The sequence below is a fragment of the Podarcis bocagei genome (genome assembly GCF_964188305.1).
Source record: "Podarcis bocagei genome assembly, chromosome: Z".
Classification (NCBI taxonomy): Eukaryota; Metazoa; Chordata; class Lepidosauria; order Squamata; family Lacertidae; genus Podarcis; species Podarcis bocagei.
The window spans coordinates 11062899-11083137 of NC_138140.1; the positions used below are offsets into that span (position 1 = coordinate 11062899).

General features: G+C 43.2%; 2 protein-coding genes across 5 annotated transcripts in view; one reads left to right on the forward strand and one right to left on the reverse strand.

The window, feature by feature from the left end:
• The window catches only part of SLC2A8 (solute carrier family 2 member 8), a 15540-nt gene extending 15206 nt beyond the window's left edge, over positions 1-334 (reverse strand). Inside the window, exon 1 of the mRNA XM_081179967.1 lies at positions 101-334. The gene's annotated coding sequence lies outside the window, so the exon portion shown is untranslated. The remainder of the gene's footprint in view (positions 1-100) is intronic.
• Positions 1-19102, forward strand: part of FBXW2 (F-box and WD repeat domain containing 2) — a 20038-nt gene extending 936 nt beyond the window's left edge. For 2 of the 4 annotated variants that reach the window (XM_081179970.1, XM_081179971.1), the window contains exons 2-8: positions 3143-3251; positions 3861-4370; positions 11320-11514; positions 13743-13876; positions 15042-15128; positions 16201-16370; positions 17412-19102. In XM_081179970.1, coding sequence (XP_081036096.1) covers positions 3881-4370; positions 11320-11514; positions 13743-13876; positions 15042-15128; positions 16201-16370; positions 17412-17700 — 1365 coding nt within the window. In that variant the 5' untranslated portion in view covers positions 3143-3251; positions 3861-3880 and the 3' untranslated portion in view covers positions 17701-19102. The remainder of the gene's footprint in view (positions 1-3142; positions 3252-3860; positions 4371-11319; positions 11515-13742; positions 13877-15041; positions 15129-16200; positions 16371-17411) is intronic. The other 2 variants (XM_081179972.1, XM_081179973.1) reach the window with 1 other exon arrangement.
• The last annotated feature ends 1137 nt before the right edge of the window (positions 19103-20239 follow it).

The following is a 20239-nucleotide window of genomic DNA, read 5'->3' on the forward strand; positions in this document are numbered from 1 at the left end:
CTTAGAAGAAAAACAAATCATGTCTCAGTGGTGGAAGGGGTCTTCCTTTCTAGGGAGCTACCACCAGTCAGCATAGACTGGGCTAGAGAAATAGTCTGACCTGTTAAAATCTGTTGTTGTTGTTCAGTCATTTAGTCGTGTCCGACTCTTCGTGACCCCATGGACCAGAGCAGCCAGGCACTTGTTAAAATCTAGCTCTCTATAAAAACATCAAATGCATGGATTGCTTCCCAGACAACAGTAGGAATATAAGATGCTGCTTTATGCCCAAACCATTGGTCCATCCAGCTCAGTATTGCCACACCAACTACCCTTATCCAGGGCTTCAGGCATGGGACAGTCCCAGCCCTAACTCAAGATGGGCAGTCCCCTGGGATCATCTGCATGAAAAGTAGATGCTCTACTACTGAGCTATGTCCCTTCCCCCATCCTTCGTCTCCAGAATCAGATCCAGAAACCTAAGAGCATAGGCTGATAAAGAGTGTTTTCCATGCCACTTGTGTGTGTGCTCTTTTATGGGAGACGTATTATTATTATTATTACATTTTGACCTTTATGCACTAATGCACAGTTGCACAGACCCAGTCCTTTGAAAGAAATGGCAATAGTTCAGTGCAAATTTAGGTGTGCTCAACTCTTTGTTGTATTGTGGCCAAAGATTATAAAAGCAATCCACTTTTCTGATTCCACATCAAGACCCAACTTGAAAGAAAAAAATACCCATGAGGCATGCTATCTACTTTATACCTCACCCCATTAACGTCATCTCTCCCATTTATTTGTTAAATGCTGCCCTCCCCCCACCCTATATCTAGAATAATAATAATTCTTTTTTTATATAGAATATTTATTGAGATTATGCAAAAAGTTACACATAGAGAAAAAACAAACAAAAACTAACAAACACAAGCTAGCAAGCTAGCAAGAAAGTTAACAAAAAGGCAACCTAGAAAGAAGGAAAAAAAGAAAAGAAAATGATACAAAATACAAAAAACAGATAACTAAGAAATACAGAATAATAATAATTCTTAAGTGTTTAAAAATACTCACCAAAAGGCACTTTAAGGCAGTTTAAAGCTTCAGCAAAAGTAACATAACTCTGTCTTCAGGCTTGCAATCTAAATAGTCACATACATAAGGGAAAGGGTTTTTTGAAGGGTTTGGCTTTTTTACAATCAAGTGGTATAAGGATAAATCTGGGAATAATGTTCATTTTGAAAGGATTCAAGCTTCCCCTAAGGTTAAGGTTTAATGACTCCCATCTATCAATAACTAAAGAAGCCTCTTTTATTATATTTTTTATATGAAATGTAACTAATCGAGTTATGTCTCTTGGCATTAAACCTAGTTATATAATAGATTTGGAGCAAATCCGGAATTGATAATTCCTTAACTGAAAGAATAATCAATTTTTCATGTATTGGCATCAATTCCTTTTGGACCAGTTAATAAAGTATCCTGATATTTTACCAAAAGCTTTTATTGTTTGCATCAATATAGGAATACTAGTTTGGTACCACCTGAAAATAAAACCAAGTTATATTCAACTGAATTATGAACCGCTGTGTGAATCTCACAATGTTGTCTAATAGCGCAAGCTAGGGGGTTCTAAACAATTATTTAAAAAGCAAACATGAAAGTGAACATCCTTGTCTAGTTCCTCAAGATAGTGAAAAGGTGGTGGACATGATACCATTCACTTTAGATTTAGGTGAATCATACACTACTTTAATCCATTTTATAAAAAATAAAGGGAAAACCAATTTAGTTAAAGCTACCTCTATATACAGGGATGCGGGTGGCGCTGTGGGTTAAACCACAGAGCCTAGGACTTGCCGATCAGAAGGTCGGCAGTTTGAATCCCCGCGATGGAGTGAGCTCCCATTGCTCGGTCCCTGCTCCTGCCAACCTAGCAGTTCGAAAGCACGTCAAAGTGCAAGTAGATAAATAGGTACCGCTCCAGCGGGAAGGTAAACAGCGTTTCCGTGCGCTGCTGTGGTTCGCCAGAAGTGGCTTAGTCATGCTGGCCACATGACCCGGAAGCTGAGTGCCGGCTCCCTTGGCCACTAAAGTGAGATGAGCGCTGCAACCCCAGAGTCGTCCACAACTGGACCTAATGGTCAGGGGTCCCTTTACCTTTACCTTTATATACATAAATATTGTTGAAAACCATTTCATTGCCTAGTGATATAATTAAAAATTGTCTTTATATTTATTTAAATCTTACAAATCCACCACTAATCTAATATTTTTTGTTGCCTTATTTTTATAAAGCCAGTCTGGTCATTCTCTGTAAGCACCACTATTACTTGCTTAATTCTGTTTGCTTGGGTCGTTGTTAAAATCTTTGTATCAACTTTACTCAGTTTGTCTGATTTGGTATAGCTGTAATATCTGATTTGGTATAGCTGTAATATAAGCTTGATTAAATGCCATTGATAAAATACCTTTGTCAGAAATCTCTTCATACAGTTGATGAGGTTTTGGTACTAGTAGATCAATGTATGTCTTATATTATTCAATAGGAAATTGTAGTGTTTTACCAGTTGTCATTTTAAGAATAGTTTGCTTGATTTCTGCTTCTGATATTGGTGAAAAATAACATTTGCATTTGTCAATAATCTAAATAAGGTAATTTTATTTTATTTTTAAAAGCTTCTACACCCTCATAAGCTATGACTTTTAGTTTATTATATAATTCCAAATAACATTTTTAAAAAATAATCATTAATATCTTTTAAGCTTTTATAAACTTCACCTTTCTCCCCTCTACTACTTGGGATTATTGTCTTATCCCACTTTGACAAATTTTACTTAGTCTTTCGCAAAACAAGTATTAACACCTGGAACTTAACACATACTTTGCAAGAACCTTTATTGAACTACAGAACTCCATAACACATTCTTTGGTGCAAATCCAGTTGGCTTCAATGGTATTTACTCCCAAGACAGCAAACGTAGAATCCTAGTCATTATAAAGAAATATCCCTTGATCAGATGAATTAGGTTGGAAAGTTAAGGTGTGGTCAAAAGTGAGTGGTAACAGTAGTGGGTTTGGGAATCATTAGAGCACTATGCAGTGACTGGAGAGGAGGAGAAAATCTGGCCTCAGTGACTTATATGGTTCTTGTTACACCTACAGAAGAAATGGCCCCAGAGGAATGCCAATCCCTGTCGGGTTCTGAGGAGCAAGAAGACAATTGGCAGCTACCTGCTAAGCAACTATCTGATAATACAGACAACTACTTAAGGTAAATACGCCCTCTTTCCCATTGAAATGCTAGGTAGGATAAAATGCTAGGTAGGGAAGAAAGTTGGGTGGAACCAATATGCATTGTGATCCAACTCCTTGCTGCTCGGCTATCCATTCAGCAATTGTCTTTGGACAGGTCCTCTGATAAATCTAAACCAGGAGTTGGGACCTGGATGGGGCTAGCAGTCCAGAGTCTTGCCTTCCCCCAAACCTTTTGGACCAAGTCTGAGAGGAGATCTGAGACACCTACCTGTCAGGCACCTGATGTCACATTGATGTTGGGTCCCTTGTTTTCCTTTGATCATGCAATGTGAAACCAAACATAAAGACTAGCAGCTGAAAATCATAGGCTTTCAAAGGCACTACTATATTTTGCACTGGACAGACAAAAATCCCACAGTTTTTGCATGTTGTGCTCAGCACATTCGGTTTAAAAGGGAGTTCTCCTTCACATTGTACATTGCTGATTTTTCTATATTAACCGCCCTGTGCCATGTTGTTGTTTGAAGTGCATCTGAGGCAGTGTGTGTCATTTTTTATTTTTTTATTTAAGATGTTCATATTTGGTTTTTGAGCAGAACTAATACAGTATTTTGATGTCCCACAGGTAAATGTTTCCATAACCTTATGGAGAGAAAGGACTTTGAAGCATGGCTTGATAATATTTCTGTTACGTTTCTCTCTCTGACGGACTTGCAGAAAAATGAGTCATTGGATCACCTGATTAGCTTGAGTGGGGCTATCCAGCTCAGGCACCTCTCCAATAACCTAGAGACCCTCCTCAAACGGGACTTCCTCAAACTCCTCCCGTTGGAACTCAGTTTTTATTTGTTAAAATGGCTTGACCCTCAGACCTTACTCACGTGCTGCCTCGTCTCTAAGCAATGGAACAAGGTCATAAGTGCCTGTATGGAGGTGTGGCAGACTGCCTGTAGGAAACTGGGCTGGCAGATTGATGACTCTGTCCAAGATGCTTTGCACTGGAAGAAGGTGTACTTGAAGGCCATCTTAAGGATGAAGCAACTAGAGGACCACAAAGCCTTTGAGACCTCCTCACTGATTGGACACAGTGCCAGAGTGTACGCACTTTACTATAAAGATGGACTTCTTTGTACAGGTAGGATGGCCCAAATGGCTTGGGTGTAGTGGTTCAATGAGAATTAGTGTTGTGTATGTGTGTGAGAGGCCTCGAGCCAGGAAGTCACCGATTGATTGATTGATTTCACAAAATGTATACACTTGGTTTTTCAAAATACATCAAAAGATAAAACAATAGAATTATACCTAGAAACACGTACAATAATACAGGCAACTTTCCACTTACATGGGGGTTACGTTCCCCCCCCCAAAAAAAAAAACATAAATGAAATGTGCGTAAGTGGGGAGCTTGAGTGGCTTTGTTTTTTGTTCTCTCTTCCCCCCCCCCCAATCCACTTTTGTTTGCCCTTGTTCTGCTCCTTCCCTTCTAATCTAAAGGGTAACGAAGACTCCCTTCCTCCCCTCTTCACCTTCAATCTTGGCAGGAAGGATAGGGAAGCCGCGCAGCTGAGCCCGCTGCAAGGAACAGCTTCCTGCCTTTCAGCTTCCCACACATGAATTTGGAACCTGCAGCCCTGTTGACACATTTTAAAGCTTTTGTTCTTCATTAGGTGGATATGGAAGGGATTATTTCCAGGGGAGCCCCCACTCCTCACCAGAGAGGCTGGGAAAGCCGCACAGACAGGACTTGCGAAGTGGCTTTCCCAGTTCTCACCTGGTGAGCATGATGGTGCAGCAGCAGCAGCAGGGCCCCCATGCGCCTTTTTCAAGCCTTCATAATCTATAGAAAAAATCGTTTTCCAGGGAGGGTCTCCTTGCAAGCCACAGGGACTCTCCTGCCATTTCCAGGTTTGAATAGAATTATTTTTAATTTCCCGGTGCGTGTATACGGTTGCACATGAGTCGAATACGCATAAGGGGTGGTGCCTGTATTTTAAAACACACAAAACGTTGAAATGCTAAAACAAGTTAAAACTCACATCAACTTTCTAAGCATCTGGGTAGGCTTGTCTAAACAAGAATATATTTAGCAGGCACCTAAAAGAATACAGTGAAGGCAGCTGCTTGCTATTAATAGGCAGGGAGTTCCAAAGTGTAAGTGCTGCTATAGTAAATGATTGAGTTCTTACAAATGCAGAATGGGTATTATATGGCACTTGTGGTAGTACCACTTCCGCTGATTGAAGCGGTCAAGTGGGCACACGTTGGGTAAGCTGATCTCTTAGGCAAACTGGCCCCAAGTTATTATGGCCATTATATACTGATAGTAACACCTTGAACTTGGCCTGGTAACAAATTGGTAACCAGTGCAGATCACTGAACAGGCACTATATGCTGACAAGGCCTCACTCTTGTCAGCAATTGTGCTGCAGCATTCTGCATTAATTGCAGCTTCCGGATAAAGTGCAAGGGAAGCCCCCCATAGAGCATATTGCAATCTTGAAGTAACCAATTCATGATCTACTGTGGCCAGACTTTCCCAGTTCAGGAATGTCTATAGCTGTTAAACCAGTCACAGTTGGTAAAAGGCACTTCCAACCACTGTATATACCTGAGCCTCCAGTGACAGAGCTGGATCCAGAAGCACTCCCAAACAGTGAACCTGCTCCGTAAGGGGGAGTGCAAGCCCAGCAAGGACAGGCAATTAACCATTTGCTGTAGTGAAGATGTTAGGGTGTTGATTCCTTGGAATAGTTAAAAGGGCAGGGGGAATGGTAACTGATGGGATCACTTAATTGAAATCAAATGACTGCCAAGTGACCCTAGGTTTCAGATCCTTTCCTGGAACATTGTGGGTTTGAGGAAAAAGGCCAATGACCCTGAATTTATTGGTTTTATTAAATCTTTTGATGTTATTTTACTACAAGAAACGTGGACTTGTTACAAAATTAATTTGATAGGATATAAATTACATTCTATTTTAGTCCACAAATCCTAACCCTTCTTTGTGCATGGCAGACTAAACTTAAAATCACTACCCTCAAGACTTTTGAGGGATTTTGACCACCCCTTGGAACTTTGTATTATGAAATTAAAATAGTAAAGAAGAAAAGATTGGTAACAACTGGATTGACTGTCTGTTAAGCACTCGGAAGAGAGAAAAAACTGACTGGAGTTGGAGGTAATGGAACAGAGGACTGGCAAGATGGACTCCAGGAAGATTTATTTGTTTAGTGGGGAGGATGGAGAGGAGATACAGATTTTGTTGAGATTACATTGGCCCACCCCCTTGAAGGTTAAAGTTGGAAAAAGAACAGTGAAAGGGACAGGATGGACCATAGTATATACCATCTTGATGGCTTCTGAAACTTTCAGACAGAAAAGAAGAGAGATGGGTTGTGTTTATTTATTTATCATGTGGTTGTATGTAAAATTGGGGATCAAATGTGAAATGTGAAGGGGGGATGACACTGGAAGATTGGCAGTCTTAGAGATGGGGAATGTATATTATATATTTATACCAAAAAAAAATTTAAACAATTCCAGGGGCTTCATATTCACCCTCTGCACTTCACACCAGTGAGGCTGAGTTGTTGATTACTGGGGCCAGATGTCAGACAACAATGTTCAAGGCCATATTAGGAAGGAATGTACATCAGTTGTCTGGAAGGAAGCAAGATCTGTTTTTCCCAGGCAACGTGTTACTCAAGAGGTATCAGAAGGAGATGTTTGACATACCTCTGGGTGAAGTTGCTGTTGTGGTCTGTCTCTCACACGGGACCGGGCGAGGTAAATACATCGCCAAGGCCTGCACCTCAACCCGTAACTCCCAATAACCATCCCCAGCAGTTTCATATACAGTGGTACCTTGGTTTTAGAACAGCTTAGTTTATGAACAACTTGGAAATAGAATGTTGCAAACTCGGAAGTAGGTGTTCTGGTTTGTGAATTTTGCCTTGGAAGCAGAACATGTTCTGCTTCCTGTTGAGTGTGTTCCATTTGTAAATTGAGTCCCCCGCTGCTAATCAGAGGCTTCCTGCTGAGTCCCAAGCACCCATGCAACACAGAGGTGATATTTGGAGCTTTTGTTTTTGCTAAAAAAAATTGGCGTTTTTGTTTGTGTGGCTTTTTCGTTTTTTGACATTTTAACAGCTTTCTGGCTGTTGGGAACTTCATCAAAAACATGAGATTCATCTGGCATGACTTGTTTTTGAGAAACCCATGCTGGGTTGTAGTAATCACAGCATTTTTTTCTAATTGCTCACCAACTGTTTAGTTATCTGGGACCATTCCTGCTACTGATGTCAAGCTCACCGGTAGGTAGTTACCTGGGGTTCCCCTCCCCCCCCCACCTTTTGAAGATGGGGAGAACATTTGCCCATCTCCAGTCCACAGGGACTTCCCCTATTCACCAAGAATTCTCAAAGATTATAGACAGAGGTTCTGAGATTACACCCACAAGATCCTTTAGTACCCTTGGGTGCAGCTCAACAGGCCCTGGAGATTTGAATTCATTTAAAGTAGCTAGATGTTCCCTTACTATCTCTTTCCCTATCTTGGGCTGCAACTCCCTCCTTGCATCATTTATTCTGTAATCACCAGGTTGTGCACTGCTTTCCCTTCAAAGCTGTACATGTCTTGGACCTGGAGGAGGTGATCCTTCAGGAACTCAACCCAAGATGGCATATGTGCTGAGATAATCTTCAAAGACCCTACCTTCTGGGTGAGGTGGTTTCCAACTGAGGAGAGAGTCTTCTTAATGGTGGCACCTGCCTTTAGATCTCATTCCTGAAGAAGGCATATATTTACTATCTCTGGTACCAGGAGAAGTCTTCCTACATTTCCTCAGGCCTTTAAATCCACATTAGACTGTTTTACATGTTGATTTTATCTACTGTTTTTATTCTTACATAATGTTATCATTGGGTTCCTACTACTTTGTAGATTGTATTGTTCATCAGACATTTAAGGTGTCCTTAGAAATGTTTTGTCATTGTAGGCCAAATACTGTGGAACTCCCTTTCATTGGAGGTCAGGGCACCCTACATATTGAAATTCCGGCACCTACAGAAGACATTTTAAATATTTCAGCAGGTGTTTTAACTGAATTCTGATTTTATAGTTTTAACCGATTTTTATCTTTATTGTGGAGTTGTTTGCACACCACTCAGGGACTCTCATAATTAATTGGTACAAGCAACTCCCATTTTGTGCGCGTTCAAGGAACACATGACCGCTGGTGCATGCACAGTTTTCAGCCCCAGAAGTGGGAGGGAGGGCTTATGCGTGCCCTGCTGACACACATGATGACCCCCCCACTTGGGAAGTTGCCTGTATATAAATTGCCAGAGTAAGTAATATTACTGGGAGGTGGCATATATAAGAAGAGCCTTGCTGGAACAGGCCTATGGCCCACCCAGTCCATCTTCTCACAGTGGCCAAGCAGATGCTTGCAGGATACTCATGAACAGGATTCAAGCACAAAAGCACTCTCCTCTCTTGAGGTTTCCAGCAGCTGGTATTCTGATGCTTTATTGCTTTCAACTGTGGAGGCAGAACATAGCTATTGTGAACCTTTTCCTTCATGAATTTGTCTACTCTTTTGAAAGCATCCCAAGCAGTGGCGTAGCGTGGGGGGTGCAGGGGGGGCCGACCGCACCGGGCGCAACATCTGGGGGTTAGGGTTAGGGGGCGCAAATCCACAGGTTAGGGGGCGCAAATTACTTGCCTTGCCCCGGGTGCTGACAACCCACGCTACGCCACTGATCCCAAGTTGGTGACCACCACTGCCTCCTGTGCCATAGTTCAGCTATTCACCACATGAAATAGTACTTTTCTTATCTGTCCTGGATCTTCCAATATTCAGCTTCATTGAGTGGGCCGAGGCTGGAAGGCTTGTCTAAAGCTGCTTAGTGATGTTATAGCAAGACCAAGATCTGAATAGGAGATTTGATCATTCACAGCTCACCATAGGCCATGATCAGGCCCCACGGATCCCAGACCTTGTTCTAGCCACAAGCTTTCACTAACATTGTAGGAATGTATTTCATAAAAGCATGCAGTGTCTGTATGCTACACTGCAATAAGCTATGGTTTGTTGTGATAGGAACAAGCCTGGTGCCCCTCCCCAGGCTTGCCTGGCCTCCACTGACAGATTCAAGGACAAGCTTCGAAGCTTTTGCTTCTATTTAACTGCAGCTTGCCATCTTGCAGAAACCCAATACACTGTGATTCATTTTTACTATGTTGCAACAAACCAGCATCAGACCACTGTTTATAAAGTTGGCATGTTTCCACAGAAATAATGTGTAGCCACACTTTAGAGTTCATGTGTCAAGCTAAACTCTGGCTAATAAGAAGCAAAAATTTCCAGTTTCCTTGCACCAGAGTGCAGAGCATATGAGCCTAGGAGTAGGCTAATCTTGTTGCTATTGTGTTAACCATAGTTTATTGTGATGTTTGAACACAGCCAATGTGTGCTATTATTAAAGAAAGGCCTCTTCAGCATTCTAAAACAATACATTCTGAGGAGGAGGCTGCTCCTTTGGCTTCACACCAGTCTTCCCTACAAATTCCCCTACCATGGATCTGCTGTGGAGTGTGGATCTCCCTGTGAGGGTGGCTTTTTGGTGGTAGGGTGGGGCTTAAAACCAAATGCTCAAATTATCCATTAATGAAAGGGCAGCAATGGGACAGGCAGCATTGATTTGTTTATACAAAAAGCAGCTGACCTAATATAAACAATCATTTCTGTCTGGAAAAGTGAAGGATTTATTTGCAAGCCAAAGTTTTTAATCCTTTGAGACTTCCTACTAGCGAGAGAGTTAATTGTCACAGATCCTATCATGTGTGACCAAAAGCTTCATCTTTCACTATTGGAGGCTAATGATTTTGCATGACTAGGACTTTCTGTTCTGTACCAATCACTTCTCTTCCCAAATCAAAATGATTGAGTTGGAATCAATTATGTGCCACAAGTGTATCTGCATTCTTGTTTGCTTAATTGCGCTCACTTGTTCTGCATCATAAACTCAGGCTTGGAAATCCTTGTCAATGACAGGAAGGGCATGGATATATTTCTGAGTTTTCTCCTGCATGCATAAGAACTAGAAGCTTGTTTTATTTTTAAATGCCAAGCAGATATCCCCCCCCCAAGATATTCAAAATAGTTTTAAAGCAGGAATGTCTTTCCTTTTTTGGGCCGAGGGCTGCATTGACCTATGTACAATCCTCCAGGGGCCACTTACCAAAGTGAGCATAGTACAGAAATAATTGATCAATTTTGAGGGAATTTGGGGGAGATCACAGAAAATTTTCAGCAGAATAATATCATGGCGGGGTACTTTTGGGAGCAGAGAGCTGTCAGCAGGGTTTACTTTTTCATTGTAAAATTGGGGTGGGGGGGATCTTAGATACCTTTTTAAGAAAGTTTGACATCACAACTTTAAAGCTTTCTTGTGCCAATAATTTCCAAATTATAGAAGAACAGCTAAAGTGCCAATTCCCATGTGCCCAATAACTTGCCTGAATAGAAGACTGCCCTTTGTGTCTCTGTGTGCGATTGAGTGCTCAACTTTCCCTCCTTCCATTCAGCCCCTGGGTAGGTAATTATGCACTGTGGTTTTAGGGATGATCAGATTATTCAAGGCACTCTTTTGTGGCAGACTTGCCCTCTCCACCCAATTTGCCCTGTTGCATTTATGTATGAGCCATTGGTCTAGGCATGCCTTGGGATCAGAGTGGAACGAGTACTGATACAGAAACACTGAGGACACACTCCTCTTTGAATGGGTTATTTTTCTTTTCATTTGTTATGAAAGTAAAACAGTTTCAGGTGTTAAAAAAAATAGGCCTCCAAATTTTGATCAGATGTTTGGGAAACAATGAGACAGACTCTAACCAGTGGCTCTTTCTAGATGGGTCACTGAGAAGCTTAAGTAGTGGCTGGCCAAGTACTGAAACTATGGCTGATCTGAACTCAATTCTCCCAGGTCCTGGTTGGATGCCATTGTTTTGTGGGTCATGTTGGATACCTTCTGACTTCTCAGCCACTAAACCACACTTCATTTCTTCCTTTGCGGCCGCAGGTTCAGATGACTTGTCTGCAAAGCTATGGGATGTGAGCACAGGGCAATGCATCTATGGGATCCAGACCCACACCTGTGCAGCAGTGAAGTTTGATGAACAAAAGCTGGTCACAGGCTCCTTTGACAACACGGTAGCCTGCTGGGAGTGGAGCTCAGGAACTAAGACCCAGCACTTCAGAGGCCATACGGGGGCAGGTGTGTTGGTGTCCTCAGGAATGCCTGAAGCCCTTTAGGCCATTTCAAGCAACATCTGTCTGCAATCTAGCCTTGCTAGACATCTCCCCTAGTTTAGCAGCTACCCTACTCACTCTCCATGTTGGATCAGGCTAGTTGCCCATCTAGTCCAGCATATTGTTCTCACAGTGGCCAAACAGATGCCTGTGGGAAACCGGCAAGCAGGACCTGAGGACAAGAGCAGCCCCCTCCCCTCCTATGGTTTCCTGCTACTGGTATTCAGAAGCATTTTTGCTCCTGACTGTTGAGGCAGAGAGTAGCCGTCGTGGCTACTGACCATCGATAGCATTTTCCTCCATGAATTTGTCTAATCCTCTTTCAAAGCCATCTAAATTGGTGGCCATCACTGTCCACAGCAGGTGCAACTTCCTGATATGAGAGAGGGAGAAAAACTTCTCTATCTACTTTGTCCACCCCATGCATAGTTTCGTAAACTTCTATAAGGTCTTACCTGCCTTTTCTCTAAACTAAAATGTTCCAAATGTTGCAGCCTTTCCTCATGGGAGTTGCTCCATCCCCTTGATCATTTTAGTTGTCCTTTTCTGAAACTTTTCCAACTGTATATAATCCTTTCTGAGATGAAGCAACCAGAACTCTACACCGTTCCATGTTGCTTGGGACTGACTCTAGCATGGGCTTTACATGTAGAAGGTCTCTGGTTCAGTTCCTGGCATTGCTAGATAGTAATAATTAATTAATTAATTAATTAATTAGTTATACCCCCCCCATCTGGCTGGGTTTCCCCAGACACTCTAGGCGGCTCCCACAGAACATTAAAAACACGACCAAACATAAAACATTTAAAACTTCCCTAAACAGGGCTACCTTCAGATGTCTTCCAGAAGTCAGATAGTTGTTTATTTCCTTGACATCTGCTGGGAGAGCGTTCCACAGGGCGGACGCCACTACTGCCTGGTTCCCTGTAATCTCACTTCTTGCAGGGAGGGAACCACCTAGGAGTTGGACATCAGTGTCCGGGCTGAACAATGGGAGTGGAGATGCTTCTTCAGGGATACTGGGCCTAGGCCGTTTAGGGCTTTAAAGGTCAGCACCAACACTTTGAATTGTGCTTGGATACATACTGGGAGTCAATGTAGGTCTTTCAGGACCAGTGTTATATGGTCTCAGCGGCCACTCTTTCAGCGGATCTGGGAAGGCTCCCTCACAGAGGGAAGCACTCACCAGCCCCCAGAGCCCATCAGCCAGCCCTTCCCAGCTCACTGTTATTAGCCAGGATCGGCAAGGGGACAGGTGGTTGGTTTCACTTGTCCAAGCAGCCTGTCCACATCCTTGGAGGTAACAGATTGGAATTGATCCCATGCAACTTGACCAGAAAGGACTCTAGCACTCTCCCGGCCCTGCTCCCATGGTGGACTCTACCTCTTTCCAAATCTGAGTGACTTTATCTGCAAAAAGGTCTCCTGCAATGAGTTTGCAAAGCTTTTTTTGCAGATAAAGTCACTCAGATTTGGAAAGAGGTAGACTCCAGGAGAACATCCACCATGACCTGAGGCAGCTCAGGCAGGGAATCTTGGTGCAGTGGAGAGGTCGGTACTCCAAAAGGAATCCTGTACTGCCCCTATTGCCCAACTTCCAGAACATGCACTCAGAAAACTGGGTTTTCCCAACAGGACGCCTGATGTAAGCTAATGACTTCCTAAAAATCACTGCAACCCCACCCATATGACATGGGTTGCAGTGTATAAGAGAAACCTGGTGGACAAGCAGCGACAAGAACAGGCCCATCTGCCTCATCTAACCAAGTCTCTGTCACACATGCCAGATATGGCTGGGAGAAACTCCCTGTTTGAAACCCTCGAGAGCCGCTGCCAACTCATGCAGATAGTCCTGAGCTACATGAACCAATAGCCTGGCCCAGAATAAGACAGCTTTCTAGGCAAGGGAACCCCCTCCCCTGGCTGCAGTTCTCTAGCTCTAATCATTGGGTAGGCATTACCTAAGTATGTTTACCTGGCTATCCTTCCAAACTTGTAAATTCTACACGTCTATTACATGGAAGGGAAAACTCTAAATTTCAAGGAAGCCAAATCAGTATAACTGCAGTGTGACTCACAATTGCACACACGCACATCCCAAAATAACTGCATGATTACTTTGATCTGACTTGGTATAGAGATCAGCATGGCCAATCTCTTTTAAAGTTCCCTTTTCTTTTTTGGCTTTTGTAGTTTTCAGTGTTGATTACAATGACGAGCTCGACATCCTGGTCAGTGGCTCAGCGGATTTCACTGTGAAGGTCTGGGCCTTATCAACGGGAGTGTGTCTCAATACACTAACAGGGCACACGGAATGGGTCACAAAGGTAGGCTGGGTTAGCTCCCTTCCTGTTTAAAGTTTGCACTGGGTGTCATTTATTAATAGTTGCATTTATATCCCACCTTTCCTCAAAACGCTCAAGGTGGCATACGTGGTTCTCTCCTTTTGTCCAATTTTACCCTCATAACAACCCTGCGAGGTAGGTAGGTAGGTAGGTTAGGTTGTAAGATAGCAGTTGGCCCAAGGTCATCTTTGTGGCTGAGTGGGGATTTGAATTCTAGTTTCCCAGGTCCAGTGCTCTAACTGCTACACCACAGTGGCTAAAATTTAACTACAAACCATTTGAGGCCAAAGGTTATTTGTCAGCTTTGCATATCTGGTGCTAGAGGACAAGGCTACCACATGCAGGAATATAGGTAATCGCTTTTCGCTGAGTCAGACCACTAGGTCCATCTAGCTTGCCTACACCGACAGGCAGTGGCTCACCAGGGTTTCAGACCTTGCGTCTCTCCCAGGCCTACCTGGAGATGGCAGGGATTGAACTTGGGACATTCTGCATGCAAAGGAAGTACTCAGAGCTACAGCTGCTGGTTCCCAACATGTGGAGGAAACCATGATGTGCGTGCAGCATTCTATATATTTTTTTTCTTTTTGTAATACCATTAGTGCACATGATGCTTTATAGAGCACAAGAGGATCAATCCCTGCTCTTAAGAAGCTTACAAAAATTCAACATAGGGAAACGAGGAAAAAGGAGGAGGTGGAAACGGGTTAACATTGAAGCAGTGTGTGGTTGTTTCAGTTACACAGCCTTAAAGCAGGGCATGAGACCCAGGTGGTTGTGCCATAAGCTTAATGGGAAAAAGTGGGTTTCAATACAGCAGAAATCATTTTGTGTAAGAATGTGTAACAACAGAGATCATTCTGAAGTAAGAACAAAATCTTTCTGTACAGAACGTACTGAACGTACTGTACTGAAGTAAGAACAACAAAATCCAGCTGCACAGTGGGTTAGTTGGAGACAGTGCACAGCCTCCATTGTGGTTTCTCTTTCTCGGACATAATAGAGCAGCATCTGGCATTTCTTACCGTGAGATTAGATTTTTACCTCCCGGGACATAAATGTATCTGAACAAACATTTCAGTGCTTATTTTAGTGACCTGTCTGACATTTTGCCTCAAGCCTTAGACACACTTTGTTCCTACTGCAGGTGGTCTTGCAGAAGTGCAAAGTCAAATCTCTCATGCACAGCCCTGGGGATTACATCTTGTTAAGCGCAGATAAATACGAAATCAAGGTATGTATGGTCTCAGCTTCATGGAGCTCCAGAAATCAGGGGGAATTGCAGGTGTAAATAAATTCTGGAAAGTCACAAGCCTTTGCTGGATTAGACTAGATCAGTACAAATCTGAATCTGACTAGGAAAGTGCCTTCAGTATTGGCTGGCTATCAGTATTCGTTGGCTGGCTTCAGTATTCAGCTGGCTATCAGTATTGTCCACACTGACTGGCAGCAGCAGTTCTCCAGGGTTTCAGGTAGGGGACATTACTAGCCCTACCTAGAGATTCCAGAGGATTGAACGTGAGAACTTCTGCCTGCGAAGCACATGCTCTGTGGTCCTTCGCCCTAATGGATCCTAAGGGATGAATTATTCTGCCCATTGTCTGCCAGCTGCTTGGTAGTTAGAAGGCTTTTTCATAAGCATATCAAGAGGCAGGTTTTAGAGGACGAGGCTTCCCTTCAGTAGCAGAAGAAGGTAAAGAATATTTATTGCAGCCATAGGCCAGCATAAGGTAAAAGCACCTACTTAGCATGACTAACGTGGGTACGTTAATTTCAGTGGGTCTACTCCAAGTAGAATGTTGTTGCATACAACCCAATAGTAATAATGGGTTATCTCAAACTAAGTTCTTCTAACAGTAGACCTATTGAAATTAATGGATCTACAATAATCACACCCATTATTTTCAATGGGCCTATTCTGGGTAGAACCAGCACGGGATACAGTCCAGTTTTATCATCATCATTAGTGTGCATGGTACTTTGCAGTGTAACATAAGCAAAAAGTAAAAGTACAGGTCTCTGCCCTAAGAAATTTATAAACTAGACAGGGGGAGGAAAGGGCTGAATTGCAAGGCTGAAAGGCAGTTACACAAACTTTTCCCATAACAACTGTGGGTTAAAAAGAGCTGCACCCATGAGGCTTTGCAGATGTTGAAGTGGGAGAGCTTTCCTTCAAGAGAGAGGCAGGGTTCTGGGAGGGAGTTCTTGGCTTGAAGGCCTGCAAGGGAGACTTCACCAAGTTAGCAAAGTGTACCCCCTTTATCCTTCCCTGTTGCCACAATCATTGGTTGATTGTATTGTTACAGATCTGGCCCATTGGGAGAGAGATCAACTGCAAGTGCTTAAAAACCCTTACCGTCTCAGAAGACCGCAGCATCTCTCTCCAGCCTCGGCTTCATTTCGATGGCAAATACATTGTCTGCAGTTCAGCTATCGGGTTGTATCAGTGGGACTTCGCCAGCTACGATATCCACAGGTAAACAGTCTGGATTTGAGGCCAACGTATGCAGAGGTTGTTGGGATCTGTATTTCTCCTCCTCTTCTTTTTCTTCTCTCTCTCTCTTTCTCTCTCTCTCTCACACACATATACATATACACGCATATGTATGTATATTCTTGTTCTCTGTGTATGTGCCACAGAAGCTTCAGTAAAGCAGTTAAACACACCAACATGAAACAGTTGTTTTTAGCAGAGTTGTTCTAGTTGGCAGACGCAAAACACACACTCCATTTACACACACTATATATAGAAAAGCTTCTTTCTCTCTGGTCCCAGAGAGGGTTCTGTACTTCAAAGTCCTTGCTGAAACAAAGTCCATTAGCAAGTTCTAACTCTGGTTGCTCAGAATCCTGCAACTGACTGAGTTCTCTGAGTTCCGTAGTCTGGCAGTTCTCCTTTTCAGATTATTTTTTTCAAAAACTCTTCACACAAATCCATAGTTCAACAGATGGCGTTCAACAATTCCTGCAATCTCCTATCATGACCCACACTTTATACTGTAAAGTGAACCCTTTTACTGTGTACACAAAGTTGCTTGCCAAATCTGCCCAGTGACATAGATAAGAAGGTTACCACATTCAGCCAGATGCATTGTGAGGCATGAGCCACTATTTCCAACTCATGTGGAATTAACCCAGTAAACACTTTTCTTAATAGAGGAAACTTAAGTGTTGATGCTTCCTGAGTCATGTTCCCGGAGTGTGCTGTGGAGGTCTGGCCAAGAGGTCTAAAGTGGGCAAGCTAAGCCGAATACCCTGGCAGTGTCAGTGATAACTTGTAAGAGTCAGGTTTTGAATGACTGGTGCCATTCCAGATGGGATTCCTTTGGTATCTTGCATTTACATGGCAACATGTCACTTGCAAGACACCAGGATGCCAGGTTGGTTAAGTAGCGGCAGACTGCAATCTAGATCATATCAACACCATTAAAAAAATCATTTAAAAGATCAACTCTCCATTCTAGGCATCATTTTCTTCTGATATTTGTGGTGGTCTGTTTCTTCTCTTCCCTTGCAGGGTTATCAAACCTCCTGAATTTGCGAACTTGTCCTTGCTGGGCTTCGGCGACATTTTTGCCCTCCTGTTTGATAACCACTACCTGTACATAATGGACTTGAGGACAGAGAAACTGATCAGCCGCTGGCCACTGCCGGAATACAGAAAGTCAAAGAGGGGCTCGAGCTTCCTGGCCGGGGAAATGGATTGGCTGGACGGTTTGGATGGTCAAAATGACATGGGCCTGGTCTTTGCCACCAGCATGCCAGACCACAGTATTCACCTGGTTTTGTGGAAGGAGCATGGCTGAAGCAAACCAGCAGGACTACGTGACGAACAAAACCACACAATTGGGCCAGCCAGCGATGAGCCAGCCAGAGGAGACTGTGCATGAACCAAAGCAGCTCACCTTAACAGATATCATCATGCAATGCACAATCATTTTGCCTTCATTTTTTCCTCTCTGTCATTTTCAATAGGCAGGGGAGTCGCAACCAGTTGCAGAGAGGAGGGGGTGTTTGTTTTTCACTTTGTTTAAGCATAATGCATCATACAGCATGCGACTATCCCCCCACCTCTGGCTCATGTATTCTCATACATTTGAGCACATTCTTAACTATGATTTTACTTTCCTTCTCCCCCAACCCCCCCCCTTTTTGGAGAGGGGGTGGAGGCAGAAGCGGGTTGGAAATGTATTCATAAGAAAGGATATTAGACACCTCTCCTTCCCACACCCATATTTCTTTATGAGAGGAAGAAAAAGAAATGAGGATGTTAATCACACACACACATCTTATTCACAGCCAGTGTGAAAGATCTGATGGCTCTGTAAAAGGGGACCATGCTGGTCAATTAATTTCTTTAGGGCCGGTGTTACTTTTTTATTTGCCATGCATGGAAGGGATGAACACTTGAGCCTGGAGAACTTACAAGTGTATGAATGTGGGTATTGAACCTGTGTGTGGCACTTGGGACTGTGATGGTGGTGTGGAGAAACTCGCAAACCTGAACTCCACCCTTGATATTATAGAAACGAGCTGGCAAGATCAATAGCCAAATGGCTGCCTTAGGAGGGATGCTTTGTCTCATAAGGCAAATTCTTAGGTCAGGGATAAATTGAATTGTGTAGGCTGATGAGCTTCTGATCAAAGGACAGCTCATGTCATTAGAGGTTCAAGCAGCTGGTATACCTCTTTTTAACCCTCTTTTTAAAGAGCTCTTGAAGTCCTTGCTTCTAGTGAGAAAAAGTAAGGGTGTTAACAAGGCCAGTGAGTAGATTGGAACAGCAGGCACAGCCACACTTTCCTCAAGAAGAGAGTGGGGAAAGATTGGAAGGAAGTTTTATAGCAGTGTGTGCCTGCAGTGCTCATCAGAGGCAGCTACCTCCACAGGCATTCTGAGGCTTCTTTTTCAATGATGACTCATTTTAAAAGCTGTCATTCTTTTAATCGTTTTATGGACAACATGTTACCCACACTTAAAGGGCAAAACTGAGTTTGCTCCAGACCCTTACAAATCCATTGCAAAACATAGCTGAATTGAGTTTGGAACTTTGAAAGTGGAGGTAAGGGTATGCAGCAGGGATGTGGTGATGGCCTTCCCATCTTCCTGTGCTTCTTGGAAGGGAGCTGGGGCAGAGGTGGTAAGTCTTCCAGCACGTGCTATAAAAGTTTACACATCAATTTTAATTAAAAAAAATCTGCCTGTTTTAATTATTGTCCCAATGTGAAGTTTTTGGAAATGAATGCATTTGTACTTCTTGGGCATCTGTGGCGCAGCTTCTCTCACTAGCAGCTGATAATGTATACTACCATACTGTGTAGAGCATCATCTGAGAATTTCTGCAAAGTAAGGTGCTGTGCAAGGCAGAGAAGCATAGCATACTAGTCTCAGTTTGTGTTTCCTAGGCTATTGGGATCCCAGGAGGAAGTGTAGAGCAAGCATGCAAAGCATAAATATCTAATGACCCACCACCACCAACTTACATCAGATTTGGATAGAAGTTTTTCTGATCCCCGTCTCCCCCACCCCAGATCAAGTACAAGATTTCCTTAAAATAAAATAAAATAAAGTTAGAAAGCAAAAGAAAGACTAAATAATAAAGCACCACAGTGCTGAAGGGACAGTTACTTGCAATAAAGCCAAAGGCCCATCTAGTCCAACATCCCATTCTCACCGTGGGTGAGCGCTGTGGTCTAAACCACTGAGCCTCTTGGGCTTGCCAGTCGGAAGATCAGCAGTTCAAATCCCCGCAATGAAGTGAGCTCCCATTGCTCTGTCCCAGCTCCTGCCAACCTAGCAGTTCGAAAGCGCACCAGTGCAAGTAGATAAATGGGTGCCGCTGCAGCAGGAAGGTGAACAGCTTTTCCATGCACTCTGGCACTTGTCACGGTCCTCCATGCACCAGTCGCATTTTAGTCATGTTGGCCACATGACGCATGAAGCTGTCTGAACAAACGCCAGCTCTCTTGGCCTAAAGAGCGAGATGAGCACTGCAACCCTATAGTCACCTTTGACTGGACTTAACCGTCCAGGGGTCCTTTACCTTTACCTCTCACAGTGGCCAACCAGATGCCCCAATGGGAAGCCAACAAGCAAGACAGGAATGCCACACAGTATTGTACATGCCACCCTAAGCTCCTTCGGAAGGACATGAATGAATTAAATAAATAAATAAATAAATAAATAAATCTGTTCCAGAGTCAAGCATTATTTACCAGCATAAAGGCAATGTGTTTGGCGGGCCACCACCCCCTGGCTGACAGTATGAGACCACCTGTTCAGTATAGAATATTTGCTCTACACTGCAAAAGGTGGCATCTCCAGGTAGGCCTGGAGGTGTCCCCTAC